The sequence below is a fragment of the Sceloporus occidentalis genome, unplaced genomic scaffold (genome assembly GCF_023333645.1).
Source record: "Sceloporus occidentalis isolate IW3139 unplaced genomic scaffold, rSceOcc1.0.p SCAF_16, whole genome shotgun sequence".
NCBI lineage: Eukaryota > Metazoa > Chordata > Lepidosauria > Squamata > Phrynosomatidae > Sceloporus > Sceloporus occidentalis.
Window position 1 is genome coordinate 6,125,673 of NW_028316996.1, and position 24,141 is coordinate 6,149,813.

Consider the following 24,141-nt stretch of genomic DNA (forward strand, 5'->3'; position numbering starts at 1 on the left):
ACCACTCTGGCTCCTCCCCCTCCCATACACCACTATGGCTCCTCCCCCTCCCATACACCACTCTGGCTCCTCCCCCTCCCATCATACTCCACTCTGCCTCCTCCCCCCTCCCATACGCCACTCTGCCTCCTGTCAGCAACGGAGGTTCACAAGACACCAGGGAGCCGGGTAGAGAGGTAGAGAGGCAGAGTGGCGTATGGGAGGGGGAGGAGCCAGAGTGGTGTGTGGGAGGGTGGCTCCCATACACTCCTCTGACTCCTCCCCCTCCCATACACCGCTCTACTTCTCTACCCGGCTCCGTTACTGACAGGCACTTTCACTGCAGCTTCATAGAAGCCTCAGCGTAAGTGAAGGTGAGTAACGGAGGCTGTCTGTGCGATGCAGACCCTCACCGGCTGACAAAGAGGATGATTCTCTGTCAGCCGGTGGGGGTCTGCACGATGCGCACAGCCAGCCTCTGTTACTGCCCTTCACTTACGCTGAGGCTGCAGTGAAAGTACCTGTCAGTAACGAGTCGGGAGAGAGGCAGAGTGATGTATGGGAGGGGGGAGGAGTCAGAGGGGTGTATGGGAGGGGGAGAGAGACGGAAGTGAGAGACCGGCCGACAGTGAGGGGAATCCAGGTCCCCTGCAGCGTTGCGGGGGATCTGGATTCTAGTATTATAATCCGATCTCTGTTTGAGATCGGATTATATAAGGAGAGGAGTTTTTCAGAGCATTTGCTCTGAAAAAAACCTCTTTTTATACTCGATAAAAATCGAGTCGATTAGTCGATAACGAAAATCGTTGACAACGATTTTCATTATCGATTTTATCGATTAGTTGTTTCAGCCCTAATACCAACAACGAAACAACGTATGCAGTAAAACCGAGTCTTTGCAAAATGGTTTAATTAAAAATATAATTTGTGGTCTAAACCTGTTCCTTTGACAGAGTCCAGATACCAAATACATCAGAGCAGCAGCAGAAGCTAGAGGCTGAATCAAGTCGCTCTTCTACTAACAGCTGGCCTTTGCTTTGTGCACATACTGAACATACACCTGGTCATGTTTTGCCCAGTTCCTGTCTTTGATGCCTATATGAAGATTTTTTTTTTTTTTACTTTCTGTATCTGATGGGCAAGCATGGAAAATCGAGGTCATCTGGGGTTTCAATCCAGCCAAGAGAGCTGCACGTGGTGGAGGAGGACAGCAGGATATTATATAAGATGCTGTTGTAAAATTCTTTCCATAGTTAAGATGTATTTAATTCAATGGATTTTTTTCAGATATTTATTTCAGATATATTGCAAAGATCAAAAAAGGGACACTAATGGGTGGCCCAGGTCAACTATAGGGACGTTAGGCCAATGTCTCAAGGAAACCACATGCAAGGAGTCAGCAGTAAGTAAAGCCCATAGAGGATTCAGATACTGTTAATGCTGGAGTGGGTGACCATCAATGGCATCAGGGCACATTTTCTCCAGAAACACATAACTTTTTTTCACACAGCTGTAGGATGTGGAGAATTGTTTCCAAAAAATACTGTTTTTTTATGAAGTCAACAGCCATGACATAATTCCACAATGCTTCTCCGGCTCCCTGTGATGAGTTATATTATTCATATAGAAAGGTGAATAAAAAAATACCTACAAAAAGTCTTCCTAAAGTAACCATTTATACAGCTTTTGATCTTAACATCTACATCTTTCAGTCTTTTCAGTTGGTAAAAACAGTCAAAAACAATTGTTCCAACAATCAAGCCACCATCTCTAAATAAAATTAGTTAAAGCAACATTATAAAATGATTTTACTATCAAGTAATAGAGGCAGGCAGTGGGCTACTGTACATATATACCGAAAAAACGTATACTTTGCTTCGGGAATGCACATGATAAGTCGATGCTGGATTCAACAGGGCGATGATATGTGAACTTGCTGAAGAAGGATGTTACATATATTTTATGTCGCGAGCAGTTAAGCAGAGAGGAGTCTTGTTCTGTTCCAGAGAGTCTTACCTCAGACTTTTCCAGTTTTGTTTGGGCGTCAATTTGAGTGACAATTTCATTCATGTTTGTTTCTAGAACCATACCACCCATCACCATTTCTGCAAGTATGTTGTGGACCTTGAGGACGACAAAAGCATATAATAATAATGTTGAGCCAGTAAACAAAAACATTGATTTTCAAGTGGTTTTTCAGATGTATAGAGACGGAACAATCAATACTCAAATTAAAATACTCTTCCAAATGTGTACATATAAACACTTCTGCACCATATGTTACCATGTTCTACTATACATGTATAAAATTCATTTGGCACCTTATAGTATCATTTTATCCAGTGCATGGGGTACGAGCTCCTTGATAATCAAGAGATTTAAATGTTTTAAGAATAAACTATGAACTGCAGTTATTATTAAATAATTCACACATTACGTAATTGAACCCTTGATCTTTTGACATCACACAGAAATTTATATTTTGATTAAAATAGGCAACCTCTCCTTTATAGAGGACTGCTATACTTCTACAAATGGGGCAGAACATGACATTTTCACAAATGACATGACTTAAAGCTGCTTTTAGGAGAAAAGTCTATTTTATGATTATAATATAACCAAAGTAGCACATACTACAGAAAAATACTCCTCTGTAATGAACCAAAGCATGACCTCTAAAAGTATGTAACTAAACTAAAAAAAAAAAAAAGAGGCCAAGGCATATTTTATGACATGTTTGGAGATTCCAGCTTGCGCAGCTGCAAACCTTGGTTGGTGGGCACGACAATTTTAGATACTGACTACCACAAATCACCCTTGTCACAATTCTGCAACTGGAGTTAATAACATACGTCCAGTATTAAACAGAAGGGTGCATATACATTCTTATACAATCTATTGTACACGACTATGGCAGAAATAATAATACAATAAATACAATGCCTTGCAAAAGTATCCCCCCCACCCCACCTTGTTGCACTACAGCCTGGAATTAAAATGGATTTTTATTTGGATTTTATGAATGAAGAAAATAATATAAAAAAAAATATCTGGAAAAAATGGAAGTTTTGCGTGGATATATATTCACTCCTTTTTCTATGAAGCACTTAAATAAGATCTGGTGGAACCAATTACCTTCAGAAGTCACATAATTAGTTAAAGTCTACAAAGTACTGACTTTGGGAGGGGGGGCTATGCACGCTCAAGTTTTTCTGTTTTTTTTTTGTCTTATTTCTTGTTTGTGTCAAAATAAAAAATATTTTGCCAAAGTGGTAGGCATGCTGTGTACATCAAATGATACAAAACCCTAACAAATCCATTTTAATTGCAGGTTGTAATGCAACAAAATAGAAAAAATGCCGGGAGTGATCAATTCTTCTGCAGGACACTGTATATACATGATTATATATAGTTAGCAAACTAAACAAGTAAAACAATACATTAGATTTAGCACCAAGTGTGTTGGTTGTTTATAAGGATTAGTGTCCCAATAAACTGTTTAATAACTTTTACTACCACTAATAACCAGTGGCGTCGCTACAGGGGGGCAAGGGAGGGCAATTGCCCCCCCTAGGTTAATCCTTGCCCCCCCTGTTGCCCCCCTGCCGAATTTGGAAAAAAGTCGCAATGCGACTTTAAATCCCATCTTTTTTTTTTTTTTAATGCGGAGGAGAGAGAGGGGCGCCTAGCAACCGCTCGGCGCCCCCCATTCTCCTCCACGAGGCCTCTACCTCTGTCGCGGTGCCGGCATTTCATCCTGAGCGCCGAAATATGACGTCATATTTCGGCGCTCAGCAGTGAAGCAGCGGCCACCGCAGCAGAGAACGAAGACAGAAGCCTCGTGCTCCCATCGCTGGGCCTAAAGGTGAGAGAACTACAAAGGGGGAGGGTAGATAGTGAGTAGGGATAGGGGTTAGAAAGTGACAAGGGAGGGAGAGGGGGTTAGAAAGTGATAAGGGAGGGAGAGGGGGTTAGAAAGTGATAAGGGAGGGAGAGGGGGTTAGAAGGTGATAAGGCAGGGGCGTCCAACATGCGGCCCGCGAGACCTCGAGGTGCGGCCCGCGTAAGATCGCCAGCCAGTGCAACCGATCTTACGCGGGCCGCACCTCGAGCATGTACTGGCTGACTTGGCATGATAGGAGTGTGATTGCTGTTAGCAATCACACTCCTATCATGCCAAGTCAGCCAGTACATGCTGAAACCTAGCTAGCTGCCCCCCTTGTGTATTGATGCTGCCAGCAGTTTAGGGTCTACACATCACTTACAGCCACCCTGTACCAGCATGTACTGGCTGACTTGGCATGATAGGAGTGTGGTTGCTAACAGCAACCACAGCAAGCACAGTCCCATCATGCCTAGGTACCAGCATTTACTGGTTGCCTGGGTATGATAGGAGTGTGATTGCAGTGTGGACGCCAGGGCTGGCTTTGGGGGTATGCAACCTGTGATCTATGCGTGTAATTTAGGGGGTTTTAAATATACCTTTTAATGACGTGTTTTTTTGTGAATTCCAATTGATCTATACCTGCAAAGCTGGGGTTGTGTGTTATTCTGTAGATCCATATCTGCTATGCTATGTTTCCATACATTATTTATGTATACCTGCAAATACAGGGTTAATATGTCTTATTCAGTTGATTAATACCTACAATGCTGTTTCCATGTATTTATTTGATCTATACCTGCAATGCTACGTTTCATATACTATTGTATACCTGCAAATACAGGATTTGTATGTCTGATTCTGTTTGAGATCACAAGTGAATTTCAGTTGATCTATACATGCAAAGCTTGGTTTGTGTGTTAATGTGTTGATCTATACCTGCTGTCGGCAACTGGGGCTAATGTTAATATATATGGGCAGCAGGGGCATCATTACACAAGGGGCAAAAACACTAAGGGGGGTATAAACGACAATGCAGTGTGAAAAATCCATCCTGATGTAGACGTCTGTGACGTAGATTGTGTCCTGCTGTTTTTGTGTTTTTGGTTATCAGTGTAGCAGAGTCTGTCCTCGGTGTGTGTGTATAGGTGTTGGTGTGGCAGAGCCTGTCCTGGTGTGTGTTTGGGTGTTGGTGTGGCAGAGCCTGTCCTGGTGCGTGTGTTCGGTTGTCAGTGTGTCAGAGCCTGTCCTGGTGTGTGTGTGTTTGGATGTGGGTGTGGCAGAGCCTGTCCTGATGTGTGTGGGTGTCTGTGTGACAGAGCCTGTCCTGGTGTGTGTGTCTGGGTGTCGGTGTGACAGAGCCTGTCCTGGTGTGTGTGTCTGGGTGTCGGTGTGACAGAGCCTGTCCTGTTGTGTGTGTGTGTGTGTGGCACAGCCTGTCCTGGTATGTGTGTGTCTGGTTGTCGGTGTGGCAGAGCCTGTCCTGGTGTGTGTGTCTGGGTGTCGGTGTGACAGAGCCTGTCCTGGTGTGTCTGGGTGTCGGTGTGACAGAGCCTGTCCTGGTGTGTGTGTTCAGTTGTCAGTGTGGCAGAGCCTGTCCTGTTGTGTGTGTGTGTGTGTGTGGCACAGCCTGTCCTGGTATGTGTGTGTGTGTGTGTTTGGTTGTCGGTGTGGCAGAGCCTGTTCTGGTGTGTGTGTCTGGGTGTTGGTGTGGCAGAGCCTGTCCTGGTGTGTGTGTTCAGTTGTCAGTGTGGCAGAGCCTGTCCTGGTGTGTGTGTTTGGTTGTCGGTGTGGCAGAGCCTGTCCTGGTGTGTGTGTCTGGGTGTCAGTGTGACAGAGCCTGTGTTGGTGTGTGTGTTTGGTCATCTGTTTCCTGGCACTTAACTTACAGTAGGAATTATTTCATTTATATTTATCCAGAGATAAAATGCCCTCCTGAAGTTATAGTGACTTCAGGGGACAAAACGTTCAAGGCCCTGAAATCATTTAGTGGAAAAGTTATTTATTGTGTTATAATATTTATTTCAAGGATTAGTCGCACTCAATTGTGGCTTCAGGCTTCCCATGTTGAACGATCAAGTATTATTTTAGCCCAATAACAAAAGTATAATTCCATAGCACATTACTTTTGGACATTATTAATGCCCCCCCAGTTTGACTGTGGTATCTTGTGTGCCCCCCCTATATATTGTTTCTAGAGTCGCCACTGCTAATAACATAACCACTGTCTGATTCATTGGAACAAACGGAAATCAAGCGTGTGTAAATGGTTAAGGTTTTTTTTTGTTTGTTTTTTTAATAGTAGTTTGAAGAGTTAGTCCAGAAAGGGGATGGAGAGATTTCATAACACAATTATGTATGCCCTTTCAATAAATACTCTGACTTTTAAAATGCCAATTGTGAAATGTTCAACCAGAAATGCATTCATTGCCATTTATGAACTATTACACCCTAATCCCTAATTCTGGCATTTATCACTGCGCCAGGCAAATGAGAAAGCAATAGGCATTATCAGTTGGACAGGTAACTGATGCATACAGATTGTGTCCATTTACTGAAATGTGTACCTCACACATTAAACCAAATTTGAAAAAATAAAATAAAAACTCACACTGGGCTTACCACAAAAATACCCCCCCACCAAAAAAAAAGAAATGTAAAAATGTTTTGTTGTTTTTTTTAATAAGGAATCCCGCCGACTAAAACGAAATGTAATTGTTTATAAATTTGCACAAGGCCGCATATTTGCCGTCATATTCCAGCCAACATAGAACAAGATGTAGTTGCATAAGCTGTTGGGACCTCCAAGGTCACTTCACGAAAATATGTAGCTTTCAGGTATGCCAGTATAAACATATACACAACTATTATGTACTCACGTTTGCTAAAGGCAGCTGTCTGCTTGGTGCGAAATACAAATGTGCCAAGAAAAATAAAGAGGCTGCAAGTAAGAGTTGTGAAATCAAATGTATTGAAATGTCAGCATCTGGATGTCAGGCCCACGATGATAGTGTTGGCATAGGCAAAAATGTTGACTACGCAATGCATTTTTTCGAAGGGAAGTCCCTTTGTTTTGCACTCATACGCAGACTTTTCATTGCACTTTTAGTTCATTATCCTCTCTGGGATACAAAGTTTCAAATGAACAATAAAACAAAAAATAATAATAAAGAATCAGCAGGAGAGCAAAGAATACAACATTAAACTGCATTCCTACAATCCTGATTAAAATCATCTCTCCGCCATCTGTTCATTCACGCTCAAAAACCAAACTTGCATGTATTTCACGTCTGCGTGAAGAAGGGCGGCTCGGAAGAAAACAAACAGGAGAGGAAAGAACAGAAAACTTGGTTCTGTAAAAACCAACAAAATATTGCATTTTAAAATTCCAGAAATGTGTGTTTAATAGATCATGAGACCCATATTCCAGTACAACACAGTAAAGGCACTGAGGAATACCAATGCCATATGGACAATAGTGTGGTCCAATATCTATTGTACCCCAAAATATCTAATACTGTAGTTATTATATGTTTGCACCTCCTCTTTTATTATATGGTAAACAGTAAGTCACCACGTACATCTGTTAACACAGGGCTCGACAAATCCCAGGCATTTTGCCCCGGGCGCCTAGGTGTTTGTCAGCCTGTTAAATTCCTAAAAAATGCCCCCACATCGCCACAATCATGATGATCGCGGGGGCCTGCTGCTGTCTGCCCAGGAGTCTGCAGGAGAACCTGCAATGGCGTTTTCAGCTGCCACAGGCAGCTTCAGGGAAGGGGGTTGACACAACACCCCCCTGCTGCCTGATCGCTCCATGAGAGCGACAGTGCAGCGTTAACCCCTTCAATGCCACAATCGCGGCATTTTAGGGGTTAATTCCCGTTTTGTATGGCAAAAGTCCTTTGATGACTCTTGTAGGCAGACCAGCCCCAACCCTCCCCTGCTGCTTGATCGCTCCCTGAGAGCGACAGTGCAGCGTTAACCCCTTCAATGCCACAATTGTGTATGACACATTCGTGGCCTTGCAGGGGTTAACATTTGTCCCCACAAGCTTGTGGGGACTAAATATCAGTCAATGCTGTACTCTAATGGAACATCAGCATTGAAAGAGTTAAAAATAAATAATTTATAAAAAAAACCACAAAAAAAAAAAACAAAACAGCACTGACCTGAAAGTCCAGGGTGCTTCCAGAAGCCTAGATTCACAACAAATTTGTTAAGCCCTGTGTTAACACATACAACTAAGAAAATGCACCTTAATAAAACAAAACTGCAACAGCGTTTAGTCTTTATTCAATGACGTACAGCCCACTTTCCCGCAAGAAGCACTACTACTTGTATAAAATAGGCATCTCAACTCTCAACAAAACAGGACATTAAGCTTAAGAGTGAAGCTAAGCAGGTGGAGAGTTAGTAAATATACAATCTATTGAGTTTATTTACAAAAAAACATATGTCATCACAGTACCTTGTCTACATGGAAAATTAAATCCAATTCACAGACATTTTCGAAGCACTTGTCCAGGGTTTCCACAAAGACCTGTGGAAATAATATAAATCACAATGAATAATATGAAAAACAAGGATTAAAGGACAGGCATTCACATGAATAAATAGACTGCTTTATTTTTCATTGTTGGAATGTTAATGAAAAGTATATGAAACACATTTGGTTTAGCGAATAATAACATATAACTGAAAAAAAAGGAGCAGTCATATCAATATTTGTGGCAAAACAAAAAAAAAGCCCCCTCAGCCCCACCCACCCCAAAAATTAAGCCCCTCCAACTAACCTCCTTAACTAATGTTATCACACAAGTAAACAACTAGAGTCAATGTGATAACTTTACTGCCTGACTAGAACTAGAGCGCAAGTTCTTGGGGGTGAAACAAGTAAATTCTGTAGACACCAGTAACGGTGTGATGCACCACTGAGGTTACAGGTCCCTGGAGATGTCAAGACTATTCTACTTTCAAACTGTGTTAGTGTTAGATCTGATTTGGAATCCCATTTAAAAATTATGAAGGATTAAGAAGGGATAAAAACACCATGCCATATTATTGTAAAGGTGAAAGTACGTACATTTATTTTAAGTGTACTTGGCAAACTCCTTCTGAACCCATGGTGACATCGCACCAAAGGGGCCAGCCAGAGAGAATTAGATCACTCTTTATAATATTTACAAATCCATGCCAACAAATGATTAAAAAAATACTTAGAACTGTCAGATAACATTAACAAGCGCAACAACTATTAATTCCATATGTGAATCATTTATACGTATATTATAGGAGAGGATGTCACAGACGCTTTCATCTAGGAACGGATAAAAGGCAAGCCTCATTTAAAAGCGTGTCTAATATTAGGACAGCTTAGTGTTTTAACATTAATAAAATGCTGTTGTTGTATTATAGTTCTTATAACAGTCTGCACATTTCGGATTGTATCTTAATTTTGGAGACAAACACAACCAAGAGGTCTCAAATTTAAACTACAGTCTGAATATTCTCTCCATAGAACAGTAACTTAAATTGGAAGTTTATTGTTTTAGTAATTCCTGGTTAAAGTAACGCCGCCATCGTACAGGCTTTAATGCATCCGACGAGTGTTTTCTTGCCACTGACTGGCAAATGGGTAATTAGTGGCAAGAATCAATGGACCACGGAGCTGCAGCTTCTCTCTAAGAATTTTTTTTTTTTTTAGAAGAAGAATGCATTAAAGTACCTACCAGGTACTTAAATATGCATGCTTCTTTATTGGGGCTACCCCTTTAACAGAGGGGTAACAGGAACAAATATACCCTTTTAAATACAGTTCTAATATATCATTCATATATAATTTCAAAAATCTATCATAGCGGTGAGCTAAAGCTTCAGTATAATTACTATAGACTATGCATAAATCCCAAACACCAATGACAGTTGAGTGGACCAAAAACAAAAGTTTTAATCAACAGAGTAAATAAAGCATCCTCACATGCTGTGTTAACATTTTGTTTTTGAGATACCTAATTAAATATTTCCACCAAATGTCAAACTGGCATTTTGGGCATTCACGGAAACTGCCTTCTGCACCGGTGAATATATAGTTATTTATTAAGAGAAGTATTTAAATCACGAAGGGGACGCCTCTTCACCCTAGACATATAATTTTAACAGAAAAGATAGGATTTTTTTTTTAAATTCAAAATGCCAGAAGGAAAGTTAAAAATCTTAAAAATTTTTTGCATTGTACATTATTAATATATGTAATGAGTAAATAAATGTAGAAACTCAAATATGAAAAAAAATTCAGCTTCTTTGGGAAAAAAAAAAAAAAAGCAAACTTTTTTTTTCAATAGCTGGAATTTTCAGAAAATGTTCCAGGCTTCCTGGCCAATCAGAAATGAGAGGAATTGGTACAAACACAAATATACACACACACACACACGCACACACACACTAGTTCTTGGGTTGAGAAGCCTTGGCTAGCAAAAAATGTTTACACAGCACAGATAAAAATGATGTCTGAAAACAAAGCTATTCAGAAAAAAATTAAGGACAGATGTGTTACTGAAAGGACACAATGTTCTAAAAACTTAATGCAACCAAACCCATTCTAACTAAGAAGCCTTTACCAATAACAATATGGCTTCCAGGAATGTCATGTTGGTTTAAGGAAAAGTATTACTGTTGCCTACCATTTACAAAAGTGAATAAAAATTGTGTATCATTTTCAACTTTACCCATCTGCGTGAATTTACGTTACACACACACAACTGAATCACGATTTTGCTTACGAAAACTCTGTATCAACTCTATGGTACCTGTGAAGTAGGGAAACATCTGGACCTCTGGTTAAGGTCTGAAGTAGCTTGAAGCTCAAAATGCTGTTGGGTCCTCAGGGAGGTCCAGTATAGATACAATGTCATTAAGCACATCAAAGCACCAGGACCGGTCAAACCACACATTTTTATTATGTTCGCACCTGTTCTGGCTTATGGATTTGAAAATGTGTATAATTGTCAGAGAATAAAGGAAGAGTTCCGCTGCAGCTTCTACCTAAGGTAAGCATTCTTTTTGTTCTAACTTTTTCAAAATGAAGAATGCATATTAAGGTACTTTAACATGTATTATTCTTTGGAATAACTCCCAGGGAAATTAACCCCTTCGTGACAAAGGCTGATTTTACTTTTTGTACCCTTCGTGACAATGTCCGTTTTAACATTTCTGCGCTGCTCGTGTTTAGCTGTAATTTTCTTCTTTCCCGTTTACTGAACCCACACACATTAGATATTGTTTTTTTCAGGACAAGAAGGGCTTTCTTTAGATGACATTGTTTTGATTGTATCATATTATTTACTATTAAAAAAAGTATAAAATATGGTGAAAAATTTAGAAAAAAATGACTGTTTCTAACTTTTAGTTGAAAAATCTTTTACTCATCTATAAAAGGTAATAAAAAAACCTGCTAAGTAGATTCTACTATTTGTCCTGAGTTTAGAAATACCCAATGTTTTTATGTTTTTTTGCTTTTTTCTGCACGTTATGGAGCAATAAGTACAGGTAGCGTTTTGCTATTCCAAAGCCATTTTTTCCAAATCTGGTAATTCTTCCCCCCATGTGCCATTTCGGGTATCTTTGAAGCCGGCCAATGCAATTTACCCCATCAAATCATATATTTTTGAAAACTAGACATCCCAAGCACTAATTCTACCATCAGCCTTTGTCAAACTTTATGGTAGTAATTTTTTTGCATTTGTTTTTTCACACACATTTTACTTTAGGTATGAATAAACAGGTTCTGGTATATGTCACTATCATAAAACACCCCAATATGTGTTTAGCAACATCTCCTGAGTACAGCTATACCTCACATGAATGATTTTGCCTGGCTGTTTGGGGGCAAAAGGGCCACATTTGGGGCATGCACATTTTTCAATGTTGAACTTTGGCATTTGGGGATCCACTGCCCATGCCCTATTTGGTACATCTTTGAGCCGGGCCATTTCAGTGTGCCCAACAAAACCATATATTTTTGAAAACGAGACACCCCAGGGTATTTTAAATGCTGGTATGTTAACTCTTTGCATGCGCACATTTTACCAACAGCATTTTTTCAACGTTTGCAGTAGTATTTTTGTGTGTGTATTTTTCCCCCACACACCTACTTTATGTATGAATTTACAGCTCCTGGTATATGCCGCTGTCACACGACACCCCAATATGTGTTCAGCAACATCTCCTGAGTACAGTGATACCCCACATGCATGGGTTTGTCATTTTTGGGGTGAACTAAAAGGCCACATTTGGTACGTGTGCATTTTTCTAATTGGAAATTAGATGTGTGGCCATCCTTCCCCCCCGTGTTAATTGGGACCTTGTTGAACCCGGCCAATTCAATTTACCCCATCACCCCATGGGCATTTAATATGCCAGTATTTTAACTCTTTCCATGCGAGAATTGTTTTAAGCTAATATGCTGATTTTAGGACTTGCTCACAAAAATATATTTTTTATATATATATTTTTTTTTTTTGCCTTTTTTTAAAATTTTTTAACATTTTTCAACTTGAAGGTTCCCCTGATAGTGACATCAGTGGGAAATTATTTTTACATTTTACTGTTTTTTTACTATTTTTTTTCTAATTATTATTAATTTTATTTTATTTTTAATTTATTTTTTCTAATCACACTGTGATTAGAAAGCTGAGCTCCATTGACTTGCATGGTTGAATTCAGTACCTATATTCAACCTGCAAGTGGAGCCAGAGTTCTCTAGAGGGTCTGGAGACTGTCTAGCGAACTTTTTAGACTTTATTGTTTTTCTTTATTGAATTTTCCCGGACCGCCGCCATCTTGCTGATGGCGAAGATCACCGGCAGCTGCGGCTGTGACCGCTCTCTGGAGTGGTCACAGTCCATCCCCAGGTAAGTGTTTGGTGTCGCTGGATGCCTCCTGATCGAGGCATTCCAGTGACACCATTTAAGTTTAGGAGGCGATCGTTGATCGCCTCCTAAACGCTTTTAAAACGGGCGTCCGCCGCCATACAAAGTATGGCGGATGTTGACGCCCCGGGGAGGGGCCAGAGATGGCCCCTTTGTGCCGATAATGGCGTTGCTGAATGCCTCGAGGTCGAGGCATTACAGCAACGCCGTTTCGGTGCAGAAAGCGAAAATAGATCGCTTTCTGCACCCGTTTAATGACGTGCCGGTCCTGGCACGTCATTTGTCGTTATCGACTTGAATTTCCGTGACGTGCCCGGATTGGCAATTGTCATCAAGGGGTTAAACTATCCATTTAACTGACGTTCCTCTCAAAGTTACTATTTGCAACCAAATGACAACGTGATGGATTAGGGGTACAGGAGTTCCAATCACAAGTTATCAAGAAAGTTGACTCCCAAGAGTCATGTAAGAAGCAGAAAAACAATATTATTGAGCAAAACATGTTTCACCACGGAGCACCCAAAGATTGATTTTTACTTCTTAGTACATCTCCAAGTTTTAAGCTTGAACTGCTGATTCCCTCTCTAATGTACTTCAGCTGTAAAAGTTTCTGTTTCACACATAAATTTTATGTAAATGTTGACTACTTACCACCAAGGCGATATAAAGCATACGCCAGATGGAAGCGATCAGTAAATGTTTGCCATAAAGCATAATTTTGTGAAGGGGTGTCGAAAGAGCTCTTCAAAGTCAAAATACTATCATATTTGATAGCGCGTATAAAAACTTAAAATGCTATACTACACATATTTGTAAAATATCATTATACTTCTACTCTGAGTGCACTTATATAATCTATCCAATTTGAGTTCTTATTTGTGATAATGTCTGTCCCTGTTTTACAAGGAAACTACCTTGAAATATCTTTTTTTTTTTTTATAACATAAGGTATGATTAAAATGCTTCATCTAAGTGCAAGTTAGGAATCAAGGAAAATGTATTGTGCTATAGTTAAAAAGGCTTTAAAGTCATGTTTTAAAATAACAGTGATCCATCATACAAAAGTAATTTGAAATTATTCCATTGATAACCTTTGATATGCGTTTTCCATCATTGCACTGGAACATTGAGCCCACTATTTTAACTTAAAGCCTTTTTTTTGCCCAGGGTGACAAAATACTAATGTAATCTCCTAGTTACTATATGTGGATATATATATATATATATAATATATACATATACAATATATACACACACACACATATTAAGTTCTTCAAAAAGTTGAACTCCATGCAAAGTCATTCTTGGGGTTTATGCACTAAAGTAGAGGTTAGAAGGCAGGTTTCCGTTTTCATCACCAACTAAATACATTATGCAGGGCCAGCTCGGCTCTCCTGGGTGGGCTCACACCCAAACACCTAAGAAAATTTCAGAAACTGAAACTGTTTATATCCCACCCCGTCCAAAGTGAAATACCACTATACTTATTTCCACAGTTAGCAAAACCTATGCTTTGTGCTTGTAATCCATGTATAAGGAATGGGATAATTTGCCAAAGTACTCTATGATTAAAAGGGGTAAACAAGTGCAACTATTCCCTATTTTATCCTCATGCCAGCACTACGTTCCTTGCTGATCAGCAATATGTTGTAAAGAAGAGCGCCTATGTGTGAAAGGGTGTTCTTAATATAACTGAAACAATGTAGAAGTCTTGCACTGCTAAGGTTCATTATTAATTTGCAAGCATGACACGTGTAAATTTAACTATGGGTCAATTAATAAAAGAAATTATACTCACTATGTAAAGTACACCTTTCAATTTAAGAATGGAGATGTTTAGATGTTTGTAATGATGGAACGCTTTAATAGAATCTATATATTCTCCAGAGGATATTTAGCACCATCTACTGGTCACAGTGTGGAAGCGTCCTCAATAAAACGACAACGTCAACAATGATGAATGCATATTAACCCCTTCAATCCCAGGGGTTTTTGGTACCTCAAAGCCCGGAGCAATTTTGCCATTTTTGCGCTGTCGGTTCAGCGATTATTCACTTTTCCCGTGAATAGTGTACCCATGTAAACTATATATTGTTTTTTCAGATCCTGCAGGGATACCCGATCCTCCCGTGAACTTCCAGGTGACGTCACCTGGAAGGGAAAGCGCGATCGGGCATTTCTATCTGTAACAGTTTTCCGGCTTCGCGCCGGAAGCTGTTACGGGAGATCGGTCATATATATGTCAAACGACAGCCTGGTCTCCCGTGCAGCGGCAGGGATGTGTCCCTGCACGAAGGGCTAGACGTACCGGTACCTCCATAGGGGTTTCTTAGTGGGCGTTTTTTGGACGTCCCGGTATGTCTATAGGGGATTGAAGGGGTTAAAGTTCGCATAGTAAGTATTTGACTTCTGCACTCTGAGATTCACACTAATTTTGGCTGAAATCACTGGGAGAGCTTTCTGCACATTTGTGCTGTCTTGTTAGACCCCCAGAAAATCTCATGCGAGCCAGACTTGGAGGATATGCAATTGGTATGCAAGAAGTGTTCAACCAAATGCATCTTTTGCTAATCAAGCAGTTGGTTGTTGGGAAACAGTCCAAATGTACATAGGGGACTCTGATGAACCCCTCTATTTGCATACATGTAAGGCCAAAGACAAAACAGCAACCGTATGCATTCATTTGCTCCCGGTAACATGTTTGCAAATACCAGGTTGGGTTTGAAAAGTTACGGAAAACAATAATAGAAATGGCAATCAATACACCCTTCCCGTTAGAAAATATTGCCTCCTAGCGCCAATCTAAACCGTTAGAATCTAGTCTACAAGTCCAGTGCAATAATATTTTACACATGGCATTACATACACACATACTTACACCTACTGAAACATGCTTATGGCTTTCAACAATAATTCATAAAACACAATTCTTCAAAAGAGGCAGTTCATAAATGATAATTTTGAGTGAGTTTGAGTTAAAGCTGCGTTATACATGGCAATGCACTGGAAATGTAGCTACTTCAGGGAGCTATCAATTGCTCATCAGCCATTTAAAGGATACACAATGCATTCCTACAACAGGTAAATTATTCCCTCATTGACTGCAGTTGAAAGGACATGATGTATAGCACAGGATCAGTGAGAATATAGAAATATCTAGGCCGGCTCTGCATAAATATTTCATGCCCCTTCTGTCATCCTATGAATATTTCAACGGTTCCAACTAGAGTAAAGCGATATGACAAGCAAAGAACAGAAGCTTTGCGAATGCCATTTAACAATATAACTGTTTCAAAAGAATGAGAAACAGCTCATTTAAAGAGTAAAATCTGTGAAACTTCTTTCTCTTGTTAATTAAATAAACCCCAAACTTAACTATATGACCTGACAGCTCAATACAGCACAGGCGGGGAATGTCTGGCATTTCTTATTGTGTCTGAATGATGATTCTAGATCCTGTCGAGGGAATGAAGCCTGCCTGCCTGCCTGCCCGCCCAACCACCTCCCCAGGTAAAATCGAACATATGCCGTATCAGCTTTTGCTCAGCACATTAATGAAGTGTACAACACACCGTTTCCCCCTGTTGCAGAAGCTGCTAACTACGGTGATTCAAAAAGGGTCTGGATAATTATTTTAGAGAAGTAGAACATGCAGCGCAATAAATGATAGAATAAGCATTCATTCTTCAATGCTTCTTGATCCAAGAAGAAATCTGATTGCCTTGTGGAGTCACAGTATTCCCTTAAGTGACAAAATCTCAAAAATAGCTCAATTGGGTTTTTTTGGATCAAAAGCAGGAAGGATATGTAGAAGGGTTGAACTTGATGGACGTAGGTCTTTTTTCAAACTAAATTACTATGTTACTATATTGCATTGATTGCCTCTAAAGAAGGGACTGTACGGTGATGTGACTCGGGAACAATGATCCACTAAAAGGCATCACAAGCTTCTATAACCTTTATTCTCTGGACCAAAGCATTGACGATCGATTTTTGTATATTTAACACCATCATCTTCTGCAACACCATACCAATGAATGTTGGCAGAGATAAGATTAGATTTTGTAATATTACCTAAACCAAGCTTGTAATTTATAAGTGTTTTACACTGTCTCATAGCCATTTCAATGCCTGTCCTTTTATAGTAGATCGAGACTGGTAACAACTATCTATCACAAATGAAGCAAGTACTTTGATCTGTAGAAATAAGTTGCTGTCCTCTATACTTACTTGTATAAGATCCAAGATGCCAAGTTCACTTTCTGAAGAATCAACACAAAAGACAAAATATAAAGTTGCATAATGTCGGTAGATGAGCTTGTTGTCAGATCCACCTATCAACCTACAAAACAATACATGCACGGTCAAATTATTCAGATAGCTTGAGCATATTAAACAGGGAACCACAGGCATTCAGGTTTGACACAAACAGAAGTAGAGCAAATATTCTGCATGTTTGTGGGCTATATTGTTATTTTGCACTATAGTACATTCCTGGAAACACTATACCTATAAAGCAAGTATTATATATATACATATATACAAACTACGGCAAAGAAAGCCTTTGGAAACTATATAAATGTAAAGAGCACACTATGTCAGAACTACTTCTATAATAACTCACTTATTTATAATATAATAACTCGCTTCTTAAAAGTGTTTTGCGTGATCTGTGTGTGCAAATAGAAATAGCAGATCTGCTAAGGTGTGTATGCCAGAAAAAGCCATTAATGTCTTTGTGGAACAACACCTTTAATAAACAGATTATCAGGAAGCAAGACTCCTTTAAGACCGGTAGCGATGAGGTGGTATAAACACTTATGTCTACTTAAAACTATGTGCCTGAAGGAGTGTTTATCACTTGCAATATTACTGAATGTTCAACCTCTTTTGTTAAAATGTTTTATTTTAAACGGTTGCCAGAAAAGTAGAGAAGAAACACCAACAATCCCTGCAGAGTATAACCTGAGCCGTGTCTGTGACGCGCCACGCTCGGCTGCCTCCGCAGGTGTCCATTTCACAAAGATCTGAAGGCACTTTTGTATTTGAGCACTGAAGCCATCAGCTTCACCCATTTGCCACTGTTAGCCTTTTAGATATTAGAGTCCTCAACCCCAAATGTTCTCAGGTAGACACACTTCACCAACAAAGCACGATAAACACTTACATGCCACCTTCTAAGAAGTTGCAGACGTTCTCATCCCGTTTGGACACCAAGTGGAACGTTTCTCGTATAATCTGCTGCTGTGTATCTTCACTCTGCGATTGGGGAGAGAGTACACAGAAATATAAAATGCCATTGTGCAAAAATAACATGTTTTTGGGTCAAATATTACAGGAAATGTAATTTACTCTTCCTCCAGGTCAAATGTTTTCTACAGTTTCTGTTATCACCCTAACCAGTCAGCTCTGTCCTCTGCTTTATGTTCTACTCCATATTATCAATCAATATACCCTTGTCTTCTTGTTCATCATACCATTAACTTTCTAATTTTCGTTTCTCGTTTCTCATGCTTCTGTTGCGCATCTTCATTCTTACAATCTGTTCGCTTAGTTCTCCTACCTCTTCTCCTTGTTTGCTCTCTTGGCCGTGTTTTTCGATTCATTCATCGGTGGTGTTTAATAATACAAGTAATATCGCTAAACAGCTGAAATGCTGAAACTTACCCTTAAGGTCCACACCAAAGACATCTGAGACATTCATACCTATATCTAATCCTGGTTACAACCCGCCTCTTCTCTAATATAGTTTTTAATCTGTCACAAAGGGTTTGGCGAGTCAGGGTCAGGTCCGCATTTCCTATTATCACACCTCGAGACCTAATGTAAGAAGAAACCGAGGTGATAAAGTCAGATGTCAATGATGACACTGTGTTTGTGTTCTTAATTTTTACTAAGCTTGCTTAGTAAATGTCAGGGTGATACAGGAGACATGCATCCCCTCACTTGGCGAAGTGAAGGGCTTGTAAAAATGAGGACTAAACCTAGATTGACATTTTTGAAAAAACAACAATTGTCAAAAAAACACCCAAAAAACATCCAACACATATAAAGAAAAGCCACACAGGCATCAAAGTTACTTTTTCACCAAAATCTGATGACCTAAACAATTAATGCTGCTTTCTAATCACCAAAACCAAGCAGAGTCACAGAGAACACAAATAGTGATCGTTTGGCATCAATAAAGACGAGCAGCACAATGCTTTCTGCATGCAGCAGCCATCTATACATTACAGAGCGAAGACTAACAGAAAGCTTCTATCAGTGGTGAAGCGGTCATATCTAACACACATATGAACGCTCCCTTTGTGTGTCATTGAATCATATTATGGTCACGTGAGAAGCAGCAGGCAGACACATGCCAAAGCTAAAGTATCCTTCGTAAGGCAGCAACTATATCCGATCAGGGGAAAATACTTCAATGTAAATAATTTACAGTATCATAAAAACACAATGATAAGAACTGAAATATATAAATGTAGCCGTAAGAGATGACACATACTTCTGTGATGAAGATATAAGGAGCAGTAGTATAAACCTGCAAGGTGTCATCAGTGAGTACTGCTTTATTATACTGGGCAGACTTATATTGGAAAACCAGGGTGTGGATCTACCCCAAATGCTTTATCTACATTTACAATTAAAACTGCCAATTTAATGCCCAAAGTATAGCAGTGGAAAGCCACTTGGATGCAGTGACAAATCTGCTTAGGTATAAATAATTCTATACATAATAGAACAGCAGAGATGCTTAGTGATGATGACATCGCAGACTAAAAGGTTTCTAGAAATAGGGCAGTGTGATGTCACTTACATAGTGCTGATAGAACTTGCACAACCGGGGCTTCCCGTGGTTATTGAAGATTAGGATGGCCTTGATCATTATGACGCCGGTACGAAGGCACAAGCATACAGCGAACCGTACACAGACCGGAAGTGCGAGCACCAAGACTCTCGCAGATCAAGTTTTTTTTGTTACCCCCCCCCACCGGCTAACAGCTTCATACGCGGTCACAATTCCGTACAGAGCCTACAGCTGTCTGCTCACCGGACACGTCACGTGAATCACATGACATGGATCTACCCAATAGGCATATTACTGGCAAAAGGAAAAGCATCTGCTGAGTCCACGACTCCTTCCGTCAACATAGGGAGTTCTAAGCACAAGAGACACAAAACTTCACGTTCGGGGCAGACTACGTTATCGTATTCGTTTTCATGGAACAAATGAAGCACATTTCATTAACTATGGTCATTAAGGTACATTTTTCATTGAGGTCTTGCGGCCAATAGATTACTAAGGTGTTCGGTGCGATGAACAGAATTGTCGTAGACTTGCGTACATACACCATGATCCTGACGTCATTAAAGCGCGACAACAAAGACATTAGTGAGTAAGGTGCAATTGCAGCGCTGTGGTTCTAGACTTTTTTTTTAAGCCAGAGGCCCAAGTGCTTCCTCATCGATGTGGGGCAATATCGTGAAACTCAGTTCGGAGTCACAATGGATCACCAGATCCCAAATCAACTTCTGGGGCCACATTCTCTAAAGGGATCTGTGGCACTTCCTTCTCTTCTAAGCCAAAAGTGCATCTGGAGAGCCAAATCTTTTTGCCCCCTCAAAATAGGTGGAAACAGAACTATTAAGGGGGTATGTGGAAGCCAAGGGCAACTCAAAACCATCAAAAAGCCAAAGCTTCTGTGGTCTGGCTCCAGGGGGGCTTTCTTGGTGCATTGCTGATATTGTATCTTATGAGCTGAATAAATACAAATAAAGTGATAATAGTTAATAGGCACTTGAAAATTAAAGGGGGAGTTTAATGTCTCTGACACTACCCACTAAAGAAGAATTAATACACATATTTTTTTTTAAAAGATGAATAAAAACACTCGACACCTGCAACCCTGTTGCAGCAGATGCCATCTTTTGAGGTCCAACATGTCTTGCAACTGATTGGCTGCTTGAATTAGCCAATTCGTGACACGAATACACACCGATTGAAATCAAGAGGGCTCTTGCCACGCATGTTTATGGGCATCCCAATAGACCCCAGTATGAATAACAAGATCTGGTAAGCCACACACTAAATTGCAAATGCATATGGGATATTCTGCAGAATCACCCCATGCATTTGCAGAAGGACACTGCAAATATCTCAATCTACCACACACCTATCATATGTATTAAACTGCTGGGGTGTCCCTTTAAAAAGTGCTGTATAAGCCCCAGCATCATACACACTTCAATGAAGCTGTGTGATCCCTCCTAGCACATAAATTGAAGACTACGATGCCGCAATACAAAAAAAACCTTGGCGATAAAGTCAATAACACATCGGCAATGTCAGACACCTTTGCATCATACTATGCTGAGTTACATAATTAGATCCTATTGTTCACCAACACAGTCTCCAAGAAATGAATGTTCATTCAATCCAACTTCCCATTTTATGAGATAAGTTTAAAAAAAAAACCTTTTTGAAGCAGCACTGTTTTAATTCACCAGAAATTAAGGAGGCAATCGAAAGCCTCAAGCCGTATACAGTTATACAGTTAAAATGACCTTAACTACAAGACATTTTCTGAAATCCTAATTCCAAAACTTTTATCCATATTTAATTAATTCACTATTCATGGAATTATGGGCAAATAAAATAAGTTAGGGAATTCTTTTTTTCTATCCTATGGACAGACTAGCCATTCCATATGCACCATTCTAAACTGAAGTTTTCACTTTAGACCACTGGGGAAATTTTATGGTGCTATATAAGTCAATATATAATTATAAACAACCGTCTGTTTCCCAAAAAAATCTGTGCTTTTAACTTTGTAATATTTAAGGATACCACTAGATGGCAACAGTAAATCATTGTAATATTAAATTAATGTGCGTATATATATTGCAATTTCTCTTAATAAACTATATAAAACTATCAAACTTATCAAAGTGAAAACTGAGCAAGAATGCATATCCTGAGCATCGGCAAATCTTCTATGTGATAACTGGTAAGCGAGGAGTTCATTGGGAGGTAGGAGATGAAAGGAAGAAGGAGAAAGTATATCTAGGATGTTAACGTTATTCCTGATTTGTATTATAAGAGCTGTTTAAAAATACTACTATTACATGTATGGGTCCCTTGAGCAGCTTCTACAACCCCATGGCTAAATTGCTGTGACAAGTGTAAACAAAATGCCTACTAGGACTCTAAGATATTGGATCTAAGAGGGCAGCTGCCAACATGGAGAGGAGCTCACTGGCCAAGGCCAGTCTTGGTGAGAAAGGAGATGGGGCAGAGGGGGTATCTATGTAGCAGAACTAGGTAAGCTGAAAGAAGAGAATAGGGCTAAGCTAGTTAGAGAGGTTTGCTCTGGGATAGTTCAAACCATCATGTTTGCCATTTTGCATAAATATGCTGAGAAGATCTGATCTGATAAGATGGAACATCAGTTGTGTAGCTTTTCCAGGAGGGAGGAAGTAAAGGGTTAGGAAGGATAAACAAGTGGTGGTGTAGGGGAAATAATTATAAGTTAAGTAGTGTAATCTTTCCTCAAGACCCCAAATACTGAACAGCTTCTCTCCTACTTGAGTTTGGTGTGTTATGTACCGAGTGGACAGATTGCTGTGAGGGTCTAGTGATGATCCATCGGTCGTAGTACACATTGGTACTAATGGCAACATTAATGGCAGTTGGGGGTCCTTAAAAATTGTCAAGCTAAGGCAAGGACTTCCAAGCTACAGTGACTTGCAAAAGTATTCACTTTGCATTTTTTTAGGGTTTTGTGTCATTTGATTTACACAACATGCCTACCACTTTGAAGATGCAAAATGCTTTTTATTGTGAAAAAAACAAGAAATAGGACAAAAAAAAACAAAAAAGTTGAGCGTGCAATTACAGCGGCAAGTCTCCTGGGGTACGTTTCTATAAGCATGGCACATTGGGAATTTTGCCCGTTCTTCAAGGCAAAACTGTTCCAGCTCCTTCAAGTGGAATGGTTCCATTAGTGTACAGCAATCTGTAAGTCAAACCGCAAATTCTCAATTGGATTGAGGTCTGGCCTTTGGCTAAGCCATTCTAAATTTAAATGTTCCCCTTAAACCACTCAAGTGTTGTTTTATCAGTATGCTTAGGGTCATTGTCCTGCTGCCCTAAGTCTTAAATCTCTGGAAGACTAAACCAGGTTTCCCTCAAGAATTTCCCTTAATTTAGCTCCATCCATCATTCTTTCAATCCTGACCAGTTTCCCAGTCCCTGCAGATAAAAAACATCCCCACGGGCATGGTGTTCTGGGGGTATGGTGATGAGGTGTTGGGTTTGCACCAGACATAGCATTTTCCTTTATGGCCAAAAAGCTCATCTGACCAGAGTACCTTCTTCCATATGTTTGGGGAGTCTTCCACATGCCTTTTGGTGAACGGCAAACATGTTTGCTAATTTTTTTCTGGTCACTCTTCCGTAAAGCCCAGCTCTGTGTACAGCTTGAAGTGGTCCTATGGACAGATACTCCAATCTCCGCTGTGGAGCATTACAGCTCCTTCAGAGTAATCTTTGGTCTCTTTGTTGCCCCTCTAATTAATGCCCTTCTTGCCTGGTCCGTGTGTTTTGGTGGGTGGCCGTCTCTTGGCAGGTTTGTTGTGGTGCCATATTCTTTCCATTACTTAGATTTCAAGATTTCTGATATTTTCTTTAAAACCACACCTTGATTTGTACTTCTCCGCAACTTTGTCCCTGACCTGTTTGATGAGCTCCTTGGTCTTTATGGTGCTGTTTGCTTGGTGGGACCACTTGCTTAGTGGTGTTGCAGACTCTGGGGCCTTTCAGAACAGCTGTATACACCAATCAGCCATAACCACTGACAGGTGAAGTGAATAACACTGATAACCTTGTTATTGTCAGGCATCACCCAGAGTCCCACAGACCGCAAGGCGTGGCTGCCCCTTTAAGAGGCCTGGCTGGACTTAAACTTACTGTGTCATCACCTAGTTCTGGTATGGACTGAACCCTGCCTCTCCCACCTGGCCTCGTCATCAGGCTTTAAAAGATCAGCCTCACCTCCAGCCCAGTAACTGGGTGTTGTTGTTTTTGCTTCTGGATGTGTGGTTATTATATGCCTGATTCCCTGGACTTTGACCTGTGCCTTGATACACCGTTTGTGAACCCTGTCTGCCGGCCCTGACCTCTGCTTACGTTTGACTCTGCTTCTGGATATCCCTTGTCTGTACTGCGTACCTGTTTTGCCCCCGTGCACACTCTCACTGCTCTAGTGATTTCTCCATACTGACACTCTGAGCAGAGTTATTTTGCAAGGGTGTCCTGACAGTTATCATGGCACCTGTCAGTAGGTGGGATAT

At 40.2% G+C, this 24,141-nt stretch overlaps 1 protein-coding gene across 8 annotated transcripts in view; it reads right to left on the reverse strand.

The window, feature by feature from the left end:
- Positions 1-19,675, reverse strand: part of LOC149302967 (AP-3 complex subunit sigma-1-like) — a 28,471-nt gene extending 8,796 nt beyond the window's left edge. For 3 of the 8 annotated variants that reach the window (XM_089481784.1, XM_089481783.1, XM_089481786.1), the window contains exons 1-5: positions 19,607-19,675; positions 17,960-18,051; positions 17,023-17,134; positions 8,334-8,405; positions 1,996-2,103 (exon numbers count right to left, since the gene is read on the reverse strand). In XM_089481784.1, coding sequence (XP_089337910.1) covers positions 1,996-2,103; positions 8,334-8,405; positions 17,023-17,134; positions 17,960-18,051; positions 19,607-19,675 — 453 coding nt within the window. The remainder of the gene's footprint in view (positions 1-1,995; positions 2,104-8,333; positions 8,406-17,022; positions 17,135-17,959; positions 18,052-19,606) is intronic. The other 5 variants (XM_089481785.1, XM_089481789.1, XM_089481788.1 and 2 more) reach the window with 4 other exon arrangements.
- Between the last annotated feature and the right edge of the window lie 4,466 nt (positions 19,676-24,141).